This window comes from Protopterus annectens, chromosome 7.part0, assembly GCF_019279795.1.
Source record: "Protopterus annectens isolate FY-2018-M chromosome 7.part0, PAN1.0, whole genome shotgun sequence".
Taxonomy (NCBI): Eukaryota; Metazoa; Chordata; order Ceratodontiformes; family Protopteridae; genus Protopterus; species Protopterus annectens.
This window is the reverse complement of record NC_056739.1, coordinates 911,539,523-911,556,634: the sequence shown is the minus strand read 5'-3', so window position 1 is coordinate 911,556,634 and position 17,112 is coordinate 911,539,523. Positions and strand designations below refer to the sequence as shown.

Below are 17,112 nucleotides of genomic sequence, written 5' to 3'. Positions count from 1 at the left end.
CTAGTCGCAACTGGGATCTTGCAAGAGAACAGGGCAGCATCCATTGGATTTAAAACATTTATGGAGGCGCTGAAGAGAGATCCTGACAGAAAAGGACACCAGTGATGTGTGGATGAGAAAGTGCATGATAAAAATGTGTAGGTGAGTACAGATTACAAACCCTTGCAAAGCTTATTCAGGAAGTCTTTCTACAAGGGACCTTCAGGATTGCAAAAGATGTTATTTAATCTACAGGTATGCAATCTGAAAGTGAAGTTTGGCTAACCAAAAAGCTTCACATAGCTGATAAGTCATTGAGCAGGGCATATTTACCAGAGAATCTTGAATTATTAGAAAAAATAGATTCTTTGGATTATTACTTTTGTGTGTGTTAGTTATATGCATGTGTTTGCTTAGGGTATATGCTGAAGAAGCTTTGTTAAAAGTGAATCCTGATTTGTGTTTACTGTGTTGTACTGGTACAACTCAAGAAAATGTGTGTGGAATGTCAGGAAAACTGTGACAGATATTTAATAGAGGCAGCATATAGAGGGGGGAGGAGTTCATGTGGCTAAAAAGTTGTTAGCGTTCTCAGAAACTGCACGTGTTGATGGCAGCTGCTGTATTATTATTAATATTAAGAACAGGCAAAATATGACCAACACTAAGGTGAACCACTACTGGAGAGACCAAAGCAGTCCAAAGAATACATAAAACTAAAGAGCTGTAAACGCTGGCAGATTTCAATAGTTTATTTGTAGAACACAGTAAAAGAACACAAAGCTTTCAGACAAAAACCCTTCTTCAGTGTGTAAGTAACTAATAGTTCGAGCATAACTCAATTAATACCATTCCCATGTGGCATAACCCCACTCCACATATAAAATCAGTTAATTATTCAAATGCAGTAATAAAAACTTAAAACACTAAAAGCAGCACATGCATAATATCTGTATAAAATAATATATACATAAATAATTATAATGTTATTTGTGCAGATACATTTGTCTGCTTCTTAATATTGGTTTAAGACTAACAGCTTGCATTTATACCAGGTTTTTCATCTGCTTGCAGTTGTAAAATCCACTCATATTCACAAACTTCTAATGTGTTAAGTCACCACCCCTTTTATTCCTATACACAGCATCAACTACCCTAAAGCAGAATTCATGGTCTGTCTTATTCTCAGCTATATGCTTGGCAAGCGCATTAGTGTTAACTTTGCTACGTATCACAGATTTGTTTTCTGCAATGTTCTCCTTCAGCTTCTGTGTGCATTTCCCAATATAGAAAGCATTGCATTTTTTTACATGTAGCCAAATAAACAGTATTTGAAGGGCTGCACATGGCATGATATCTAAATGTGTTTTCTCTTAGTTCTCAGGTGTGTGAATTCATTATTTTTCTCAAATCTTTACAACACACACAGTTATAGCAAGGAAAAGTACCTAACTTTAAACCCTGTTTAGGTGTAACAATCGTCATGACTTTATAACAAAGACGTGTCTTTAAATTAGAGCAGGTTTTATAGTCAAAGCTAGGTCTATCCCCTATGAGTTGTTTAATCTCTGGCATCATTTCTAATATACCCCAGTTCCTTGTTGTTATTTCCTTCACTCTGTTTATCCTCCTTTTATGCTTAGTAACATATCATAACTAAACCTGTTCACCATCTCAAACAGGATTTTGTATATTCACAGTCTTCTCTGTGTAATATGGTCAAGCCCTATCCTTCCTTTTGCTAATGACCTCAGATTTCAGCCGATCAAGTAGGGCATCCTCGTATCCCTGCTCCTTAAATTCATCTTTCATATTGTCCATCTGTTCAGTGCACCTGATCACATCTGTATTAAGTCAACTGGCTCTCATCAGTTGGCTTTTGGCTATCCCTTTAAAAGTACGAGTAGTGTGCATGCTGTTTCTGTGCATATATCTGATAGCATGCATCTCTTTTCTGTAAATTGAGGTTGTGATATTATCATTATATCCAATCTAATGTAAAGTAATTCATCCTATTATGGTGAACATTCTGATGTAAATTTTAAAAAACTAGTTAGATTATTCATATAATCATCAAATCTTTGGTAACATATTATATTTCTACCCATATGAAAATTACATCAATGCATTTATATACTTTCTCAGTGCCAAGTATTATTCGCTTATAAGTTTGATAGTATGAGATAGAGAGTATTAGGTAGTTTTTATTAACAGCCTAATAATATGGGTTATGGTTATAATATCTAGAATATACAAGCACATGTATTTATGAGGCATACAATGTGATTTTTAACAATTCTTAATATCTACTTCCATATCTAGTGTCTGTATGTTAGAAAACAATCAATTTTATCATTTAATTCATACGAATTTTGACTGTGCATATGACATATTAATACACAGTTGAATTCTTGGCAAAGAATTTTTATTTTTTATCGGTTTTATTTTATATCTTTTCTTTTTATTTTATTTAAGGGGTCTTTGCCTATGACTTAACTGTGGAGTTTATAATTGTTCCATGAGGCTTTAAACAGTTCTAATGGTTTCAATTTGATTCAATTGATTCTGATTGAATTCAGGATGAGTGTATATATATAAATGCTTTAGATTTGAATGTTTTAGTGAAATCTGAAGAAGCGTGCCTAGGCAGCACGTGAAAGCGCTTATTCATTTACAATAAACTTAGAGTTTTTTATGCATTATCTTGTGGTGGTCTTATCCTGCTTTTTACTACTATTTGGCTTTTTTCTTCTGGATTGGGACCTTCGGACAGCAGTGGAACCTTGCTACGTATTATTCCTTTTGTTTTTTTTGGTATCAGCAGCTGTCACACAATTGAATTGGATTACAATCCTGAAGGTATGAACTTAAATCAGAGATGGAGTAATGTCTTTGAACTACGGAGTAATCCTTTACTTAATCTTGAGTTACATCATCCTTCGTTACCGTCTATAACAGAGACTGTAGACAACATGAATGAATTCAACAATTTGAGTAGGGAACATGAAAATGATTTATACAAACTGCAAAGACTGGTTTGGCAGAGGAGACATATGGAAGCAAGTCTACACTTCCATATTATTCCCCGTGGCATGATGGTACTCTGCATGCTGACCTACGGCGACAGCTACCCGGAGCTCATGAAAAAGTGGCAACAGTTAAACATAGACCTAAGTAACAACTACATGAAACTACTGATTGAGTATTTTTCACCTATAGAAGACGAACCAACTCAGAAGGTAGAGGCTTTGAATAAAGATCTACAGGCTCGTTTCAGAGGAGGGGTCTATGAGAGAAGATTGGACAGTATGTATACTCAAGTAGCAATTTATAGCGATAAGTTGCAACAAACTATCATAAGCTGCAGCGTGACTACAGGGATTTTACATCTGGGCAGGTGTTTGTTTGGTCCAGAAATAACCAAATCAGTGACTCTTGGACATCAAACTTACATTCAACATATACCAGCAATGACAAAGGTGAGTCCATTAAAGAAATTGTCGTTACTGACACTATCTCTTTAAATAATAATAGTATTTCTGGTGGTAATGGTATGAATGAAGCAGATATACCAACTACGTCATTCAATGGAGGTTTTGAATTGAACACCTCCTTCATGGTAGCCACTCCCCCACCTAACCAGCAAGCTTTAGCGGAACAGAAGGAGGACAACGGCATGGGAGCAAGACCCAAGGTTTTGGGAAAGGGGTTGGAACATTTTTTACCCTTCCCAATGAAGTTTCGAGAAACATCCAGAACCAGGTCACACAGCCGAGGGCACAGGAAGCGAAAATTCTCGGGAGAGAACTCTGGAACGAGACAAAGAACCAGGAATTAAATCAACTTGTCTTCAACTTTTCCAGGTTTGAACTCAGTCCTGCAGATTATTCTTTATTAAATAAAGGTTTATCCTTTATTCCTTCGCAAGGCAGTGACCTGAGCGAATTATTAATTGACTTGAGACTGTTTGGGCGTGCGATAGCACTTAAGCTAATTTTTGCTAATGAAAAGATTGGACAACCGATGAACAGGTTCAAATGTAAAAGTTCTTTCATTCCCAGTCTACCAGCTAATGTGGAATGCTTTATTAGATTATGTGAAAATTATTTTTATTATTAATTTGCACAACAGGGGCGCAGGTGTACATATTTTAATTTGAGCAAGGAACAGCAACAATCTTTACAGAATATGTCTAAGAATGATGAATTAATTATTAAACCTGCTGATAAGGGGGGGAGGTATAGTACTACTCAATGCCAGTGAATATAACATAGCCATGATGGAAATGCTGCATTAAACTAATACTTACACTGAGATCAATCATGAATATTTTATAAAAATAGTCAAGAGAGTGCATGACGATTTATATGACCTTTTAATGTGTAGACAAATCACGCAGGAGTTATATAATTATTTTTTAGTTCAATTTCCATTAATTCCATATATAAAAGGCTTACCCAAGATCCATAAGAATGTTTTACCCCTTCCGATGAGACCCATAGTGGTAGGGGAGGGATGGGTAACTGAAAGAATATCTATTTATATAGAAAGCATCGTAGGACCTTTGGTGAGGAATATACCTACCATCTTGAAAGATAGTTATCAATTGATTGATGAGCTAGTAAATCTATCAACAGGAACAGTGCCTTCATCCTATATACTAGTAACTTTGGATGTGAAGAATTTGTTTACTTTAATTCCAAATGATTATGGCATTGAAGCCGTCAGGGAGGTTATATGCTCAACAGATGGTTTCAGTAACGAACAACAGATACTTGTACCCTTTTAGAGACTGTATTGTCTAATAATGCCTTTATATTTAACAATAAGATATATGCACAAAAATGGGAGGTTGCCATGGGCACCCCATGTGCAAATTCGTATGCAAACCTAGTGGTATACTGCTGGGAAAGAAGGTTCTTGTTCAATAGTGCATTCTATCCACACGTGTTTCTGTACAGGAGGTTTGTGGATGACATACTACTCTTTTTGGAGAGGCAGTGTAGAAGAGTTAAAGGCCTTCATCTGCTACTTAGAATCGACTACAGATTTTTTGAGATTCACTTTGGAATTTTCATTTAGCAGGGTGAATTTTCTGGATATAACTATAATAAAAGATTTAGAAAGTCATATATCCACGTCACTGTACAGAAAACCGTGCTGGAAGAATGCACTTTTGCATTACAGCAGCATGCATCCTAGGTTTGTATTTTCAAACATCGTTAAGGGACAATATACAAGGATCACCAGGGTTTGCAAAGATGATCCGACCATGCAGGAACAACTCAATATTATGCATAGACTGTTCCTAGACAGAGGCTATACCAATCCTGTGGTGAGTAAGATCAAAGATTCAGTTCTAAAAGGACTAGAAGGTGACAGAGGCATCATAAATAGAAATAATACTGGACCTAGGAAAGTATTTAATTTAGTTTATTTTATTTATTTATTTATTTATTTGCAGTTGTTTAACCAGGATAGTCCATTGGGCCAGAAGAACCCGTTTTCAATGGAGTCCTGGGGAGAAAAGCTCCACATACAGATTACACAAAGGTTAATATACAAACATAGATTACTTGAAGATTACAGAGGTAAGCAAGACTAAAATTAATGTACACACATAAAATGCATGATGACTACAGAGGTAAAACCGACTGATCAAAATTGTTTCAATCAAAGTTAATTTTTTTTTTTTTTTTCGGAAAGGAAAGGAGTTGCTGGATACTAGTAAGGAGTTGTATAAGAGAAGGAAACAGGAGTTGGTAACCTGGGATCTGAGAGAAGGAAGGGAACAGTGTAGAAGTAGGTGTAAGTTATGAGGGATGGGAGCAGGAGCATTCCCATGTGGAAGTTAGATGAGAGTGGAGTGATTTTTTAAAGGATGGGAGGCTAGTAGTTGTACGAATGGGGGGGGGGGGGGAGTTCCATAGGCGTGCGAGAGAGTGCAATAGAAGGTATTGTCCTGGGGGGTGGAGGGGTCTGTACACTTCTATAAGGTTTTGATTGTTAGATCTGAGAAGACTTTGTGTGTGGTGCATTTTAAAGGTAGTGGAGAGAGAGGGACAGAGGGAGGGTTGGAAAATGAGTTTATGAGCATAGGTGAGCTGAGTATAGGAGAGGTAGTTGGGAAGCTCAAGCCAGTTTAGTTTGTGAAGAGATTCACAGTGATGGGTTGAGGATTTGCTGCTAGTAGCGAATCTGGCTATTTTATTGTAACAAGAGGACAATTTGGTTTTGAGTGATGACTGTAGGTTTGTTAGAAGAGGGGCTCCATAGAGAAGGGAGGGTAAGAGAAAAGAAGTAGAAAGAGTACGTTTAGTAGTTGAGGTGAGGAACCGGTTGTGTCGATAGAGCATGCCAAGTTTTTTGTGGGTTTTGTTTTATGTTTAGTAGTAGATGGGAGTTGAATTTGAGCCTGTCATCTATTTGAACTCCTAGTAGTTTAGTTGTTCCAGGGTCATTTGTACTAGCAGATACACTAATGACAATAAGAAGATAGTAGATATCATAAAAAGAAACTGGCAAGTATTTACTGCAGATTCCTCAGTCTTGAATATAGTAGGAGCTACACCTACTTTTAGATAAAGAAACAGTAGGAATCTTAAAAGAATCCTATGTACAGAACATCCCTATATTGAGCAGAATAGATTAGTTAGAAGAAGGGCAAGACTTGGCACATATCCCTGTAATAGATGCAAGATGTGCAATTTTATTACAGATGAGCAACACTTCACTCACCCCACCATTGAATATGTATTTATACCCAGGCTATATGCGAGTTGCGATGATAGCAACCTTATTTATTTAGCAACTTGTATGCAATGTACAGCGTTCTATGTAGGTATGACATCGAGGAAATTAAAAGATAGGATGTATAACCACATATATGATATCAGAAAGAAAAAACAACAAAATGCATTAGCTAAACATGTTGCTGTTTATAATGATCATTGTTTTAAATTCAAGGTACTACAGTTAATAAAGAATAGAAGGTGTGGTGATAACATGAATTACTTAGAATCTATTGAACTATGTTGGATTTTTAAACTACGCGCGCACATGGATCCCGGTCTTAATCAATTCATTAGTATTAAGCCCGTGCTTGCCACTCGCAGATATTAAATAGAGAGTCTAGTCAAAAGATCGGTTTTGTTTTGTTATGGATATGATTGATATCCATTATATATTATGTGCAATACATTTTTCCAGAAAATCTTTGGTAGCATATTATATTTATACCGATATGAAAATTACATCGATACATTTATATACATTCTCAGTGCCAAGTATTATTCACTTATACGTTTGATAGTATGACTTAGAGAGTATTAGGTAGTTTTTATTAACAGCCTAATAATATGGGTTATGGTTATAATATCTAGAATATACAAGCACATGTATTTATGAGGCATACAATGTGATTTTTAACGATTCTTAATATCTGCTTCCACATCTAGTGTATATATGTTATAAAGTAATCTATTTCTATCATTTAATTCATACAAATTTTGACTGTGCATATGGCATATTAATACACCGTTGAATTCTTGGCAAAGAATTGTTATTTTTATAGATTTTTATTGGTTTTATTTTATATCTTTTCTTTTTATTTTATTTAAGAGGTCTTTGCCTATGACTTAACTGTGGAGTTTATAATTGTTCCATGAGGCTTTAAACAGTTCTAATGATTTCAGTTTGATTTAATTGATTCTAATTGAATTCAGGATGAGTGTACATATAAACGCTTTAGATTTGAATGTTTTAGTGAAATCTGAAGAAGCGTGCCGAGGCAGTACGTGAAAGCGCTTATTCATTTACATGAAACTTGGAGTTTTTATGCATTATCTTGTGGTTGTCTTATCCTGCTTTTTACTACTGTAATCAACAAATTGTGATAAATGTTGGTGTTTACCTTTCCATATCATAAAGACGCCATCCACAAAACGTTTGTAGAGTAGTACTTTATGCTTAAATTCTAACAGACATTCTTATGTAGATTGTATACCTCTCAACCTCTTAGAGCAAAAAATCTGGACAAAGCCATAAGTAAAAATGGAACAAAGACCCAAAAATAGGGACAGTTTTTAAATATGGCTCTTACAAACTTAGAAATTTGATAGAGTAACAGGTTTTGCTTTAGCATGAATTTTTCTGAAGGTTATGAAATCTGAAACTTAAATGTCTGTCATTGCTTTCTAACTTCAGTCTTTAATGATTTGCTACTAATTTTCCAGAAAGCCACAATTTTATGAAAAACGGACCAAAAATATAAGGCAAAAATCTGCACATTCTGCGAACATCTGTACAGTTGACCGGTATTGTTCTTCCCAGCAACCTACAGTAATGTTAGCATACGTATCGGCTATGGATGTACCCATAGCCACTCCTGCCTTTTAATGGAACACCAGACCCATAGCCACTCCTGCTTTTGATGAAACACCCGATAGTTGAACATAAATGTATTATTAGTTGACACAATATCTAACAATTTGCAAATTGTTTCAATTTCCCTAGCATACATTTTGCTAAAGTTACAAAGGAATCCACTAATGGCTTCTATTCCATATTCATTGGAAATCACCGTGAATAATAATTTAACATCCAGTGTTACAAACAAATATTTAGTTTCTTTGTTATTCATGCGCCAGTCATATAACTGTGATAAAAAAAATCACCAGTGTCTTTAATATGCTCTTCACATTTAATACATATTTACTAAGAACAGATTGTAAATACAAGGAAATGAGTTCAGTTACCCAACCACTCCCTGATACTATTGGCCTCATGGGTGGATGTTCTCAATGTTTATGTACTTTTGGTAACCCATATAACATATCAATAGAAATATCTTCTGTTAATTGTAACTCATAAATAGTCACATTAACCTTTCTGACAAATTTCAGTACATCCATCATATTGATTTCAGTAAATGTAGTTTTATCATTCAAAAAGTCAAACATACATGCAGTATAATCTTTTTTGTTAAATACCACAGTAGCTCCCCTGCCTTATCGGCTTGTTTTATCACAGTGTCACCATTATTTTGTAGTTTCAGGAGGGCTTTATGTTCATGTAACATTAAGTTGTAATTTTTCTTTTTATCTTTATGGGCATGTAATTCACGTATCTCATGTTCGCATATGTTATAAAACTGCATTCACAGTCAGACAGCAGGTATAAATAAGCTTGACTTCTTAGATACCTATGTTGCAAAAGGTATTGAGTCTTTAAATATAAGCTTTAAACTGAGGTTCCTAATGAACAGTTTTAAGTCTGATAGAGCTTCCACAATGGTGTTGCTAGTTGCTGGAATAAATTGTAGTCCTTTCTGCAGCAGGGAGACATCATCAGGGGTCAATTCCAGACTCGATAAGTTAATGACAGTTAATTCATTTAACTCCCTTGGTTGTTGGACTGTCTCCGGGTTTGCAGGCCCTTATTTCTCCATCTCCCTCTCCCACCTCCTTTCCTTTGGATTCTTCCTCTCGATTAATCCATTGGTTGAACTTCCATAGTTTCTGATAGATTTAAGCAAAAGGGAACATAGTTCTGATGAAAAATCTGAGTTCTGGGAGCTACCATTCACACAGCCATAGCGTAGGAGTTAAGTATTCACTTGTCTGATAGGTTTGTGTGAACCAGTTGTGATGGAGTGCCATCATATGTTTGGATCATTCAGTGGTTCATGGTCACCTGTCTTGTTAAGTACACTATTGTCCAATTCATACATATATCCTTTTAAATATTCTTTTGCAGTTCTTCCCTCTGCATTCTTGTAATTAGTGGAATGTTCTCTTGGCCATGAGAAAATGTTGCCAGATTTAAAATCATTTAAGTCTCTCTGCAGCTTCCCTTTTTTTAGTGACTTGAAACTGATTCTCAAACTTAGTCTCTCTACCATTTGATTATGTAAATATACATTTTTCTGCAAACATTGACATGCCAGTAATTTCATTCTCCAGTTTAGCAATTTCCTCCTGCAGGTCGATCTCATTTTTGTGGTTGAACTGATTCATTAACATCTTATAGTCAGCACTAAGCATCAGATTGAGTTTGTGCCATTTCTTTAACAGCTCGGGGTAGATGTTACCATAAGAAGGCATTTTTAATATCCTTAATCCTCAAGGGACCACACCAAGATACAAATAGGTAGAGAAGCTAAAAGACTGCCATTACATCCTTTTAAAATTCTGTACTTTATTCTCTAAATGTCCCACTCTGTTCTTAGGTTCATCATTAGGGAGTGTCACAGTGTCTTTATTAGTGCTTCTGAAATTACTTAACTGTGTAAGCAGTGGATTATTCTGTATTGTTAGCATCTCATGTAGGAAGGGCGGCCACGGTGGTGCAGTGGTTAGCATTGCCGCCTCACAGCAAGAGGTTCTCCGGTTCGATTCTCGGCTGGGGTGCCTTCTGTGCGGAGTCTGCATGTCCTCCCTGTGGTCGCGTGGGTTTCCTCCGGGTGCTCCGGTTTCCTCCCACATCCCAAAGACATGCTGCAGGTGGATTGGACACTCTAAATTGACCCTAGGTGTGCGTGTGAGTGTGCCTTCTGTGGAAGGTTGGGCGCCGGGCTGGCAACTCGACACCGTAAAACTCCACTGCCATTCAATGTGCGGACAAGGTGATCCGCTGTGGCGACCCCTAACCGGGGAAAAAGCTGAAAGAAGAAGAAGTTAGCATCTCATGTAGGAAATGACCAATGGTAGACCAATTTGTATTCATGTCCATATTTGTAGCAGGCTGTCATCCCAATGTAAACTATTTTCCACACAGTGCCCAAAGTTGATCAAGAAAAATAATGTAGGAGTAAGCAAAATATGACCAGAACATAGGTGAACCACTGCTGGAGAAATCTAAGCAATCCAAAGAGAAAAAAACTCCAGAGTTGGAAATGCTGGCAGATTTCAGTGGTTTATTCATAGAACACTGTAAAAGAATACAAATGTATTACAAATTGTTGATTATATGAGTAATGCAACTAGTTTCTTAAAGTTCAGATCAGAATGTTCACCTAATTGGATACATTTCTTGGACATTAGATTGGATGTAAATGGTAATGATGTCACAACCTCAGTTTGCAGAAGAGAGATGCATGCATGCTTCTTATACTTTTAAAGGGATAGCTAAAAGCCAATTGATGAGAGCCAGTCAACTTAATACAGATGAGATGAGGTGCATTTACATGGGCAATATGATAGTTGAATTTAAGGAGCGGGGATATGAGGATGCTGTACTTCATCAGCTTGAAGTCTGAGGTCATTAGTGAAAGGAAGGGTGGGGCTAGACCATTTTACACAGAGAAGAATAAGAATATACAAAATCCTGTTTGAGATGGTGAACAGAGACAGTTATGGTATGTTACCAAGTATAACAAGGAGGACTAATGGAGTGAAAGAAATTATAACAAGGAACTGGGGTATATTAGAAATTATGCCAGACATTATACGACTCATAGGGGATAGACCTAGCTTTGCCTATAAAACCTGCTCTAATTTAAAGAGGCATCTTTGTTATAAAGACATGATGTTACACATAAACAGAGTTTAAAGTTAGGTACTTTTCCTTGCTATAACTGTGTGTGTTGTAAGGATATTGAGTAAAATAATGAACTTATGCACCCAAGATCTAAGAGAAAATACATATTTAGACATCATGCCATGTGCAACACTTCAAATGTTGTTTGACTACTTGTAAAAAATGCAATGCATTCTATATTGGGAAATGCACACGGAAGCTGAAGGATCGTATTGTGGAGCACAAATCTAAGATGCGTAGAAAAATTAACACGAATGTGCTTGCCAAGCATACAGATGAGAATGGGATAGACCATGAATTCTGCTTTAGGGTGGTTGATATTGTGTATACGAATAAAAGGGGTGGTGACTAAAACAACACATTAGAAATTCATGAATGTGCATGGATTTTACAATTGCAAGCAGATGAAAAACCTAGTGTAAATGTAGCTGTTAGTCTTAAACCAATATTAAGATGCAGACAAATGTATTTGCAGAAATAATAGATTTTAATTATATATATATATATATATATATATATATATATATATATATATGTGTGTGTGTGTGTGTCACATGGGTTTTAGTTTGAATGGTATTGAGTTATGCTTGAACTGTCATTTACTTACACACTGAAGAAGGGATTTTTGCCTGAAAGCTTTGTGTTTTTACTGTGTTCTACGAATAAACCGTTGAAATATGCCAGTGTTTCCAGATCTGGAGTTTTTTTGTTCTTTGTATTATTATTTGATATTTGTGTACCAGGAAAGTCCTACTGGGTCATACAGTACCAATTTTTAGTGAAGACCTGGGGAGAAAAACTCCACAGACATGAAATTACAATGACAATAGTATTTGAGGACAGGAACTTTGATTACACTGTATAGAGTTTTAACCAAATGAACATAAAATTCAAGTGAGAGTATTGAATGAGAGTAGAGAATTTTGTTGCTTTGTAGAATTTTGACATCATAAATTAAAACAAAATACATTGAAAAAAGTATATGTAAGTATCAGATATGTGACTGTATTTAATATAAAGAAGTGGTCAGAAAGTTTTTTATAAGAGCGATATACATATCGCTCTTATAAAAAACTCTTTCTCTAATATAGATAAGAAGATTAGAAAGGGGAGAGACTGGTGAAAGGGGACACAGTCCTAAAATTAATAGGCGAGTAAAAGTGGGTAGAAAAAGGATAAGTAATATGTTGGGATGACAGAGGGATGGAGGTGGTTAGAAGGATTTAAAGGGTGGTGGGAATGTGTAGGTTACAAGTGGATTCAGCTGGAAATTGTACAGAAGCATAGCCAAGTTTTGGATAAGTATTGAGTACATGAAGATAAAAATGATAAACATTTCCCTGGTGGTTAGCTATAAAGAGTTCCAGTGTTTGGCTACAGAGTGGTAGCAAAGGCATTGTCTGCATAATTTGTTGGGGTTGTTGATTGAGGAATTGCTTTTCCTCTGATCACAGTAGTCTCTTGTGGATATATCAGTAAAGGGTAGAGCTAAGGAGTAAGGCAAGCTTTGGGTTTATAAATTGTAGTATTGGTAATAGGAAGTTGTAGGTAAGTAAGGTGGTGGGGAAGTTCGAACCATTTAGGCGACTTTAGAGCTGTGCAGTGACTGGTATGCTTTGAGCTAGTTGCAAACTTAGAAATTTTATTTTAACAAGTTTCGAGTTTAGTTTTCAATGAGAACTGTAAGTTGATAAGCATTTGTGCACCTTATAAGAGTGAGGGTCAGAGGTATGTAGTGGCAAGTGTAACTTTGGTAGTCGAGTTTATAAAGTGTTTATTCCTGTAGTTACTGATATTTTTAACAGTATTTTGTATGTAGTGATCAAATTTTAGATTACTGTTTGTCATGCTCATTCTAATAGTTTGGTGTGGGGAGCCACTTCAATTTCAGTGAAAAACTTTTGAGGTTGTAATTGGTTTTTGTAGTGAAGAGAATAAACTTGGTTTTCTGAAGATTAAGTAAAAATTGGGCATTAGAAAGCCTCATCGCAATGGGAGTGAACGCTTCCTGCATTATAATTTGAAGCTGCGATAAACTGTTAAGAGTAGCTGTTAATTGTAGAATCACCTGAATATTGAATAAGGGAAATGTGGCAGGAGAAGGTATAGAGGATAGAACCTTGCCATTTTACTGATTGTTGTCTGTTACAGACATGATAACCTGGTGAACCACTGGATGGTGGGGGATGATAGACCAAGGGTGCATAGTTGATGTAGGCATTTTTGAGTGAGAGACTGTGTCGAAGGCCTTTGATTGAGGAACAGTGAGAATATTAATTTGGCAGAGTTCCTAGCCTTATTTACAGTGTCCATGAAAGATATTAAGGCAGTTGTAGTGTGGGGCGGGACAAAATCCATGCTGAGTTGAGGTCAGTATTCAGTTTTGAAGGCTATGGTTTAGAAGCTGTTTATGTCACTTTTTTCTAAGGTATTTAGAGAGGGAACAGAATGGCAATAGAACAAAAGTGGTGGGGCCTTGCTATTTTCTTGAAATACAAAACTTTAGAGCCAATATAACTTATGATATAGGTAGTTGGGGGTCTTTACTCACACCACACATGCAAAATATATTGTGACTTCAGTGAAAGCTGTTTTTAGTTGACTTTTTATTTATTTGTATTAATTTGTTTCATTTGACATGACTTTCATTGTAGCTGCTCTCAATGAACCAATTAGGATCTATTTTTATGTACCTAGTGTAAAAACACGTACACAAACAAATGTGAGCGTCCTTTGATAAACATGTAATTATGACATGAGATGCAAGCAGGATCAGCATGGTGACTTGTAATGAATGGATTGGATTTAGCTTGGTGTGATGGTTGTACCTGAGGCTGTATAAAGGCTGATTAATTATTAAACTTACAAGGACGACTTGGCCAGAAGTATAGTTTCTTAGCATGTGTCCCTGTTTGCAGACAAAGTAGGTCATTTTATTCAAGCTATTTTTATTCCCTGAATATGTACCCTTGCATTAGTCGTCCTTTTTCTTTCATTATGTTCTTGAACAAAAGGGTGTTTTTGCAAGATTGGGTCTGTGAAAATACAAGGCCATAAAGCTTGGTTCTCAAAACTGTGGGACAGATTGTTAGGGTGAGTATAACTTCTTTAATTGCTTTCTGAATTTCATACTGTTCAGGTAACACATTGCAGCTGTCATCATGTTTTCTTAAAGCATCACTTAAAAGGTGCCTTGTAAATAAAATTTGTATAGAAGTATGAAATTAAAACTTACTGAGGTGGTTGATGATTAGAAATTTATTTCCTTCTCAGTTTTATAAGTCTGTACATAGTTAAGTATTGCATCTTATTTTGACTATTTTTAGAAAAACAGTTTATGGTAATTTTACTGAAATGAAGAAAGCCGTGTATTCTGTACAAGCCACCAAATTGTGCTCGCTGCAGCCTTCTGATAATAAGCTTTCTTATTGCTGCTTGTATTAATGCTTTGCGTGTCTGTTTGCTTATCTTAAATACTAACACATTGCTTTTCTTACCACTCTACCCTACCTTTCTTTTCATCACATCATCTTTGTACCCCACAATTTTCCTTCCCTCCTTTCATCTGTCCCTCATTCTTTTGCTAATGCTGAAACAGACAGCATCATCTGACCGCAGAGGAGCATGGGAGGCCCAACCTAGTCGCCAGACAAATGCTTCTTACTTAACGTCACACTTGGCTGCTGACCGGCTTGGAGGATCAGTGCAGGTATTTTCACTTATGCTGCTCAGCGTAGACTCAGTTTAGCTGAATGCATAGAAGTATACATGCAAATCACTTATATGACTACTTTTAGGAAAACCCTTTGATCTTATGCTTGATTATAGTCTTTAACTACCCAGTTTTTGGCTGTGAGCAGCACTTCGTGATTACAGGAGCAAATGTTAAGGATTTGTTTAGTCCAAGCTGGGGGAAGTTTACACTAGGGAACTTTAGTTAAGTTTGTTTACAGAGGCGAACTGCACGACTTCTGCCTTGTTGGACAAAGGCAAGGCCTGTGGTCTGGTTTGATTAGTATTTGGATGGATGTATCGTATGTCAGAAACTACATCTATACATCTGCCCTTGAAATGGAATGGGTTGGCAAACAGAATGGGCAGGCTGAAAGAAGTACTGTAGTATGGGTGTGATAGAAAGCCATTGTCCAAAGTACTGGAAATAAGCACATCTTTTCTGCTCTGTCTGTGAAGAGTGCATTTCATGCGTTTTGATGTTAAAATAGAAGCATATGCTCTTAGTCATGTTTTAAAGCTGCTACTTGCTGTCCGTCTTGAATTTAAATGGCTGTTACAGAAGGAAATGAGAAGATGACTAGATAGGGAGGATAGTGATGAAAATGTTGCTTGCAGTCCCACTCTGTTCTTCTCAACAAAATGATGTTTTGAAAAAAAAATAATAAAAATGAGATTTTGCTGCTTATTTTTGCTATTTTAGATAAAACAGCTGTGGTGATTTACTTAATCTTCATTATTGAATTGACACATTTGGTACAAATGCCTGATGATCTTTGGAGTCTGGTCAGGATCATCTGATGAATCTTACCGTAGCCTAGTCATCATGACCCTAGATCAAAATCTGGCATATTTTTCTCAGGTAATCCACCTAGATCTGCCTTTTGCTTCAGGTATCAACCTTTGACTGTGAGATAGGAGAAACGCATGTAAAAGGAAGGAAGAACCTCCCTACCTGAACTCTTTGTCTGTCAGGATAGAATGTTCCCCAGAAGATTCTGAGGAAGTTTCTGTGGGGAAACGAAAGCGCTTAATCCTGTTTGTAAATAACTGTTTTGTGATATTAAACGATTTTATACACCTTGGTGTGTTCCGGTTGTTATATTTTGGGTGCAGAATTTATTGGCTTTTGTCCTGCAGTGCTGTGGTTACTGTGTTGTCCTGGACATTCTCAGCATTTCTTTGGGTTACAAGTTTACGTCTTGTCATAGGCTCCTTAAGTTTGGCTGCAACTTTTACTGTTTTTTTTTTTTTTTTTTTTTGCCTAAGTGGTTGTGCTAAAGGTTTTTTGTTATAAAATAGTTGCTTAACATCAACTTTCTAGACATGCTGCTCAGGTACTCCTTTGTTTCCTTTAGCAGTCTGCAGTTGCTCTTGTTCCTCTTGCTGTGTGAGATTATCCTTCTGCAGTACTTTAACCTCCTTTGTCAACTCCCTAATTCATATCACTCATTTGCTACATCTCTTTCTTGATTCTGTCATGTTTTAAAGATTATTTTTATTTGTCCTAATCACTGTAGCTATTCCTTCTGATGTAATTTCTGTCTCAACTGTCAAGTCATGCCTATTACCTATTCTGTAAATTCCCCTTTTTAACAGATGAGGGAAATCTTTATCTTAGTTTTTATTGGGACATGATCTGTTGGTTATTGGATAAGTCGCAGAGCTTTCTGTTTAATACATATGCTGCCATGGAATACAGTTGTTGCTCAGTCTAGCTCAAGTATGGTATCTTGAGAAATAATAGCTAAATTGTGTCTGGGCTCCTGTTCGTTAAGTCACATCTTCCATGCCAGTTCGTCTCTTATACTTCTTCAGAAGTCTACCCTCTGTTGTTATATTTCCCTTCCAGATCCTCTTGAT

General features: G+C 36.3%; 1 protein-coding gene across 1 annotated transcript in view; it reads left to right on the top strand.

The window, feature by feature from the left end:
- Positions 1-17,112, top strand: part of CSNK1G1 (casein kinase 1 gamma 1) — a 1,702,676-nt gene that overhangs the window by 1,438,282 nt on the left and 247,282 nt on the right. The window contains exon 10 of the mRNA XM_044077488.1: positions 15,116-15,226. Within this exon, the coding sequence (XP_043933423.1) occupies positions 15,116-15,226 (111 nt within the window). The remainder of the gene's footprint in view (positions 1-15,115; positions 15,227-17,112) is intronic.